Raw genomic sequence first — 8,434 nt, forward strand, 5'->3', positions numbered from 1 at the left:
CCCATCAGCCACTAACCATCCACCATCCATTCATCCATCATCCACCACCAACCATCCATCATCCACCCATCAGCCACTCAACTAGCACCCACCCACCCACCCACCATCCAGCCATTCACAGCCCAGCGGTCCATCCACGCCTTCACTCATCCCCCACTCCCTGAGCACCCCTGTCCTGCTCCTCTACCCTGTACATGGAGACAGAGGCGGGGTTGAGACTTGACACCTGCCCTGGACAAGCTCCCAAACTCATGGAGGCGACCAGCCCCAAAGTCCCTCCTTCAAACATGAGGGTGACCCTGGGGGACAGCCCCAGTAACAGAGCAGTCTCCTCTCTGCACCTCCTTTCCCTGGGTGGCGAAACGGAATCCCCACATTGACCAAGACAGGAAGGAGTCTGCAGCTCAACTTCACAGATGAGGAAACTGAGGCCCCGGCGGGGTAGCCCAGCCCGAGGCAGGCAGCCAGTCCCCCGTCAGGATTGGAGCCCCGGCCTCATGCTGAGGCTCACTCCCTTCTAACACACAAGGGAGTCAGCGACGGTTGCTGGTGGTGGGGGCTCCAGGGGAGAGCTGAGGGGGTATGTGGGGGGAGATGTCAGCTGTGGCTGGGCGTGGAAGCCTCTGCAGATGCCGGGCCCAGCCTCCAGCCTGCCCAGCGCTGCCCTGGGTGCTGACCCCGCCTCCCTTTGGCAGCTTGGGTCAACCCCAGAGGAGCTGGGCAGCTGCTGGAGGGAAGCAGGCAGGGCTTCCGGAGGAAGCCGAGGTCAGTAACAGTCCAGGGCTGGAAGGGGAGTGTCAGGCTCTCCGGGCGCAGGGCGGGTGCTCTGCTCACTGCAACACTTGGGAGGCGTTAGCATGGAGGGCAAGCACTGGACCCTAAGGACGGCATGGGTGCCCCACCCAGTCCCAGGCCCCCCCGCCCCCCTTTCTCCTCTCTTGTGTGCACCCCGGCTCTTCCATGTGCTTTGCGGCCAACAGGTGCACTTGTGGCTCTTTCTAGATCGATGGGCTGCCTGGGCCAGCGGGCCAGACTCACCAGGGAACCTGCACTACCCCGCCAGAGCGGAAGACCGCAGGTCGGGGTCTCCAGCTGCAGGGCCTGGGGTCACTCATTCCAGAGGCCCCGGCAGGGGCAGGCCGAGGCCACTCCCTGAGGACCCCCTTTCTGGGCCCCTCCCCGCTGCCTGCTCTCCATTTCTTCACTGGTTTCCTCTGGAAGATTCCCTTTCCATCGCTGTCCTCATGTCTGTGTCTGCTGTGAGACAACAGAAAGAAGGCTCCAGACCCAGGCTGAGCCTCTCGGGGTCTCAGAGCCAGTCTCGGCCTTTTACTGCCGCAGCACCTGGGTGACCCCTCCCCCCGCCTCTGCTTTCCTGGGTCTGCAGTGGGCAGTTGAGGGAGATGGTTTTTGTTCTGCAGACACTGTCTACACGGACCCAAAACCAAGAATAAAGAGGCACCGAGGACGCCGTGGTTTGAAGAGAACCACTGTGGGGGTGGGGGCGGAGCTTCCAGGTGCTGACACACCCCACGACCCCCAGGTGCCAGTCAGCCTGCAGAAGCGCCTGCTATTCCTGTCTGCAGGCAGGGGCAGGGGGTCCCAGAGAAGCATTTGTAGGAATTTGGGATGAAGGTAGAGGCTGGCATCTCCCCCCCAGGGTTGCCAGGGCTGGGTGGGGGCCAGGAGGTGGTGGCACCCCGCCCCTCACAGCAAGACGTGGGCCAAGGGTCAAGCCGGGACACTGAGGAAGGCCAATTCTGAGTCTTGCTGGTACCACCCCCACCCCGCAAAAAAAAAGGGCTGCTGGCAGGCAAGGGGCCCCCAGCCCCAAGAGGCTAGAAGGTGGGCCACTTTGGGGAAAAGGGAGTCGGGCAGGGAGTGGAAGAGGTCAAATCTGTCGGCTCTCCCAGCACAGGAGTCTGCAGGGGTGCCCCCCACGGCGCCCCAGAAGCAAACGCACACACCCACGCTAACTTGCATCTCCTCTCACTGCAGCCAGTCACTCTGCTGGCTGATCCTTAGACACTTCTGCCTCAGGGCCTTTGCACAGCCACGCCTGGCCTGTGCCTGGAGCTCTCTCAGTGGGTTCACGCCCTCTCTCCCTTCAGGACTCTCCTCCAGCAAGTCCTCCCCAACCAGGCGTGTTCCCATCACACCAGACCAGTCCGGCACCTCTGCTCTCTGTGTGTCTCCTCCTTCAAGCTCTCTGCCACAGCGCCCGGCCACAGCCTGCAGGAACGCATCTTTGGACACCTGCACACAGAGGCCTCGACCCTGGACCCGGGAGTGACAGGTAAATGCAAAGGTCTCGGCCATGATTCTGGCAGTTTGCCACGTCAGACTCCGGGTGACTGGGCAGAAGGGACCCAAGGAGGAGAGGCAGGTCGGGAAGAGCAGGCTGGGGGGGGGGGCCCTTTGGGTGTGAAATGAAGTCTTCATCCAAAATGACCTGGACTTAGAGTCTGGAGTAGACACTGCCAGGCTCAGGCGTCCCACAGCTCTGGGGGCTGAGAGCCAGTCTGAAGCTGGGATTGGAAAAAAGGCGGGGGGAGCCAGGGTGGACACCCCCACACCCTGAGTTCAGAGCTGAGTGACCCAAGAGAGAAGGGCAGCAGGGAGACTGGGATGGGGGCGGGCTAAGCACGGGCTCAGGTACCTCCCTCTTTCCCTGGCTCCTGCTGTGCGTCCCCACTTAGTCCTGCCCCCTCTGTGCTTCAGGTCCCCACATACACAAAGGCTGCGCTCCAGGCCCCTCAAGTTGTTCAAACTGGGGGTGTATTCTTCACTGGGTCATACCAGCCCTGTACTAGGTCAAATATATATAAAAACTGTATGTGTGTGTGTGTGTGTATAAACATATATAAATGAAATACACACATATTCACATACATATTAGTTTACACACACACACACACACACACACACACACACGTGTGTATGTATACTAAGTAGAAGAGAATGAAAACTATCAGTGCCCAAAGCAGTCAGGTTAAGCATCATTTCCAGAAACTTCTGTTTAATCTGCTGACACACGGTATGGCGGGAATTGTCCGCGTGCCTGCGTGTCACACGATTCCCCGATACTGCGATACAAAACACGTGTGTTCCCATGAGATCCAGTCAAAAAAGTTGGAAAGTCACCACTGTCAGCGCTCCGTCGTGTGCGAGTCGGGGGCAGCCAGGAGAACTCGGAGGGGTGCTGGGATATTTCCAGGGCCCCCAGTGCTCTGAAGCTGTCTGGGAGTCGTCGCCCAGCCCGGGAGCAGCGCCGGTGATGTGACGGTCTGGAGGAGACGTGACCAGAACAAGGTCATTCGTCCAGCTGGCTGTGGGCTGGAGGACTCCTGGATCCCAGTCCCCGGCCTCCCTGCCCGCCCCCCCAGCTGCCTTCTCCCCCTGAGGACTTTGGCCCCATGATGTCACAGGCTGGTTGCCATGGAGACGTCAGGTAATGAACCAGCCCAGGGTGAAATCACAGGCTGCTCTTCGCCCAGCTGGGACCGGTGGCCACGTCGCCAGCGGCAACTGGAAAAACACAACGTTTCATGTGGGGCGGAGACTGGGGGACAGCCTGAGGGGACCCCTAAACTCTCCAGGCACCATCCTCTCCCCAGGGAGCTGTGGAGGTAACCCCTTCCTTTTCCAGGCCACTACCTACTCCTTTGACCTCAAGGTCTGTGGCGCCTTCTCAGACCTGCACCTCCCCCACATCTCCGGACTGAGAAATGACAAGCCTCTGGTTGCCATAGCAACCTGGAGGGGCCATCTTGGTCCTTCAAGGAGAGGGGTGTCACCCAGATGTCTCCTCCATCCCTCTGCCTTCAGAGCTTCTCTGCTGCTTAAAAGCATGCTACCTGCACCAGCTCCTCAATTTGCTTTAGCGTCCAGATAGTTCCTCCTGATGTCTAACCAACAGCCCTCTTGCTGCAATGCACCCACGCTGGTTTTCTCTACTTGTTCCTGCAGAACCACTCTGGCTCCACTCCTTCGAGTCCTCCTAGCCCTTGCACTGTCCTCTGGGGCTCCAGTTCCCTATCCATTCGTCATTGTGTTTGCCATCTCCCCCCAGAGTGCCTCCCAGGGCTCTGCACCCCAGGAGGGCAGGGAGAGCCCACAATTAACCCTGCTCTTTCCCAGCAGCCCAGGGAGGGTGAGTGTCCTCTTAAAACCACACAGTAACAAGCAGCAGCCTGGCCCAAAGCCCCTGTTGGCACCCTGGACGCTCTCGTGCGTCCCTCTGAGCTGCCCTGGACCCTGCCTGGAAGGTGAGAGGCAGCCCCTCCTGCCTCCAGCTGTCAGGCGCTGGCTGTCCTTGGCTCAAGGCAACATGGTGGGCACATTCCCACTGGGGGCGTTTGTAAACCCCAGCTTTGCCCTGCTGGCTCCAGGCCTGTGGGCTCAGGGCTCTCATCTGTGAAATGAGGATGCTGGCACCCCTCGCTCGCTCGGCTGCCCGCTCAATGGTCTGGAAAGGGCCCGTGAGGACGGGCGCCTGCCACAGCCAGCACTCCAATCAACGGCTGCACACAACTCCACTCCCCTCCCGGACCTCGGGGCCTCTTTCTGGACAAAGCTCGGTCCATGCCTCTGGTCCTGTGCCCAGGCCTGGAGCTGGGGTCCCACAGAGGGGGACTCCTCAGCCTTTCCACCTGGGGAGACCGCAGACTGTCCCTCTGAGCTTGGCACAGGCCTGGCCCAACTGGACACAGCTCCTTGCTCCCCAGGACAGTTGTTTATAGCCCCCAAGGCCACAGTCCTGGCTTATCAGTAAGTTGAGCAGTGAGTGGACCAGTGAGAATTGCACAGAGGTCCTTTTCCAGTCCCAACCAAGGGTGAAAGGAGATACAGTCTCCTCTCCTGGGCCTTTCTTAGCACCTTTCTGCTTCCTCAGCCATCCTGTGGCCCACATGTTTGAACACCCTGCTCTACACTCATCTCCTCCAGGCAGCCCACCCAGATTTTCCTCAGCAGCTCTAATGAGCAGAGCGTCGCCTGCTGTGATTTTCTGCCACCTTTTACCTTTTACCTACTATGTGTCAGGTATTGTCCCTGGGCTTTTAATCTATTTTTCTCTTGTGAATCCTTACAACATGCTTGCAAAATAGATACTGGGGCTCAGAGAGGTTCAATCACTTCTCAAGGTCACCAGCTAGTAAGTGACAGGAATGGGGCTCATACCTAGGGCCCTCAGGCCACTTGTGCGTGCTGTGTGGATGCATCCTGCCCCACCCCCCTCCATTCCTCACTCTGAGGGTGAAACTCCTGAATGGCCAGGCCCATGGACTTCGTCAGCAGCCTCGCTCACCAGCTGGTCAGGGTCACTGATGACGGCACTGGGGGGCTGAGGGGAGCGGTGCCTTCTCTCAGAAGCAGTCAGAAGTCTGACCTTCCAGGATAAAATACTCAGTCTCCAACTTGGGCTCCCTCAACGGCCGCCATGTCTGGAGACCCCCGGGCTGGCCAGGAGGCCAGTCGGTGGTCTGGGAGAGAGGGCTGGGCAGGAGGGGCTGGGCAGAGAGGTTCCGGTGCCAGGGGTGTGGGGTGGGCACTGAGAGAGCCCGGAGGAAAGAGCAGGGGTCACCGCCACCAGCTCCCCCTACTCCACACAGACCCTCCGCAGTGGCACGAAGCCACAGTCAGGTACCAGCCCCTGGCGTGATTCCAGAAGGCGGCTTCTTGAAAGCACTGGCCGTCCACTCTCTCCACGTGGGGGGCAGGAGGACGCGCAGGCAGGTGGGCGGGCTTCGTGCTCAGGCGTGGGGCTCACACAGACCTGACTCCCGCCCCTGCTCTGCGTCCTGACTGCGTGACCTCGGCCAAGACTCCTCTGTCTCCGAGCCCCAGGCCCCCCCACCCCAGGGCTGAGTGAGGACTAAGTAGGTCAAGCGAGTAAAGACTCAGCCTGGCTCTGGGTAAGCGCGCGCCAAAGATAACTGAGGAACAGACGATGAACACAAAACAGCTCCTGGAAGTGGCATCTGTTGCCCGAACCTGGCCCCACATGGCGTCTACAGCTTCCCTGCCCCAGCCACGGGACTGGATAACCGCAAGTCAGCTGTCACTTTCCAAACACTCAGACGCACCAGGTACTGGTCTGAGCGCTCAACACCCATGAAGTCATTCAACCCCGCCTCTCCCGCAGCCCCAGCCCCCACCTGGAACCCCAGACATCCATGCGGGTGTTGCCCCACTTTAGACGAGAACACTGAGGTTAGGGGGCTGAGGCCGCAGTCACTGGGTGACAGAGCAGTTTGCGGCCACCTGTCAGGCCTGACACGGAGAAGCAGGCTGCTGGGATGGGGCGGATGTGCCTGAGGTCTGGGGTTAAGCTAGGGTGACCCCACCTGTGTGCTCATTGTGGGCATCAGGCTGAGGCTCCGGCCTGGGCCTGGCTTCAGGCTGTGTGCTGGATCCAGGGAGTCCCCCCCTTGGAGAACGGGGCTCTCGCTGGCGCCTGGTGCAGGCTGGGGACCAGATGCGGGGCTCAGCACTGCCGCTGGAGGAGCCGGCCAGCGGGCACCAGGGCTGAGGGCCGGCTGGCTGGTGCAGAGGCCAAGGGGCCTGGGGTCGGTGTGCTGGGTTCAAATCCTGCCTGTTTCCTGCTCTGTGGCCCTGGGCAAGTCTGTCAGCTCCTCTGCTCAGTTTCCCCATCTGTACAAGGGGGACTTAACAGGACACACCCCAAGTTAGCCAGCTGCGTGCAAGTGGGGAGGGGTATGCTGTCAGCTCTCAGAGCATCAGTGACAATTAGAGGGACGAGTGACCTCCACTCTGAGGACTGTCAGGAGCCATGGTGATCCCTTCCTGGGCTGGGAGTGGGGGTCGGGCACCCGGTCCCCACACTACCTCTCGTGACCTCTGTGAAAACCCCTTCCTCCCCAGGCCATACAGAGGCCTGCAGTTCACAGCCAGGTCTCAGCATGTCCAGCACGGATGGCTGAGTGGCGGGGAAGGAAAACAGTCACCAAGGAAGCCGCAGATCCTGGCTCCTTCCCACCCGGAGACCGCCCAGAACTTTCCGGCCTTCTAGAAACACACAAGGGACCCATCACTCCCAAAGAATCCAAAACACACCTCACTCTTAGCACTGCTGGGGTCTCCCAGAGCAGGTGTCATGCTGGGGTCACCTCCACAGGCTGCCCAGCGTGCACCTGGCACTGTGGGTGTCCTGTTAGTACCAGCTAGTGATTGAGTAAGTGAATGAACTCACACAGTCTGAACGGGCCCCTCCGGAAACCTCCCGGCCGCTCACCCGACTGTCCCATGTGGACTGGTGAGGGAGCAGAGATCCTTCTGCAACATCCCCCAGAAACAAGGACCCCCCAGGGCTCACCCAGCCGCCCCCAAGGCCTGTTCACCCCACTACAACTGTGTGAGCCCCACAGGGGTGATGGGCTGGGCGTGGCTCCCCAAGGCCCAGTGGTTAGTTAGTGGGTTTGGCTCCGGTCTGTAGAGCCAGAGTCAAGGGCCTGGTCACCCCAGCTCCCTGGTCCTGCTGTGGGGTGAGGAGACTGGCCGGGGGGTGGCCTAACTCAGTCTTCTAAATGTTTCTCAGCAGCCTGTTAGGAAGCTGGTGGCGGGTTCCAAAGACCAACGTGCCCCTGTGCAAGGCTGTGCATCTCCCTGGCACCCCCCCCCAGGGCAAGCTCCCCCCAGTACCACTGTGGGGAGACCATGGTGCTAAGCAGTGGAGGAGAGCAGAAGAGTGGGTCCCGAGGCATTTAAGGCTCAGAGACAAAGGCCCGGGGTTACTGGGAACATCAGCTGTGTGTCCCTTGCTGTCCCCTGACCAAGGATGGGGGTGGGGATGTGGAGTTAGGGATGTGCAGGGGGGGGACTCCTTCCTTATAAGCGGCTCACCTGCAATGACCTCCACCTGCCATGGGGTACAGGGACTCTGAAGACAGCCTCTGGGGTAAGGAGCCACCAGGAGTGGGGGGTGGTCAGGAGTTGAGTCAGAAAGGCCTGTGGTTGGGGGGTGTGGGAAGGGTAGACTGCTCGTTCTCCCTGAGCTCCCCAAGTCCCCCAGAGAAGCCAGAACACCCAGAAGCCTACTCCCGCGAGCCCGGCACACTGCGGGGCTGTGTGGCCGCCCCAGCCCCAGGACCCTGCCTCATGCCACCTGCCTGGGTGTGGTTCCAAGCTGGCCGGCAGGCGGTGACCTCTCCGGCTGCCTCCCCCACCCCAGGCTCCCGTCCAGCGCCCCTCAGGGCGCCTCCTGTCCCCTGGGACTCTGCGCTGCTGCGGCTGGTCCAGGAAGGGCGGGTCACCCCCACCCCCACCCCATCCCACCCCACCGCACCGCACCCCTCGTTTCTGGGAGCTGGGAAGGGGGCGCGCGCGCCCTTGGCGCAAGGACCCGACCCCACCCGGCGCGGCCCCCTCACCTCGCGACACGCAGGAGCCCATCACGGGGCCGCGGGGCCGGGCC

The 8,434-nt window shown here is 61.0% G+C and overlaps 1 protein-coding gene across 2 annotated transcripts in view; it reads right to left on the reverse strand.

Moving 5' to 3' along the window:
* FAM131C (family with sequence similarity 131, member C) overlaps positions 1 to 8,428 on the reverse strand; it is a 16,138-nt gene extending 7,710 nt beyond the window's left edge. Inside the window, exons 1-2 of one of the 2 annotated variants that reach the window (XM_012722025.1) lie at positions 8,391 to 8,427; positions 7,864 to 7,968 (exon numbers count right to left, since the gene is read on the reverse strand). In XM_012722025.1, coding sequence (XP_012577479.1) covers positions 7,864 to 7,968; positions 8,391 to 8,412 — 127 coding nt within the window. In that variant the 5' untranslated portion in view covers positions 8,413 to 8,427. Of the gene's footprint in view, positions 1 to 7,863; positions 7,969 to 8,390 lie in introns of both variants that reach the window. The other variant, XM_012722026.1, reaches the window with a different exon arrangement.
* Between the last annotated feature and the right edge of the window lie 6 nt (positions 8,429 to 8,434).

This window comes from Condylura cristata, unplaced genomic scaffold (genome assembly GCF_000260355.1).
Source record: "Condylura cristata isolate star-nosed mole 26May11 unplaced genomic scaffold, ConCri1.0 scaffold00008, whole genome shotgun sequence".
Classification (NCBI taxonomy): Eukaryota; Metazoa; Chordata; class Mammalia; order Eulipotyphla; family Talpidae; genus Condylura; species Condylura cristata.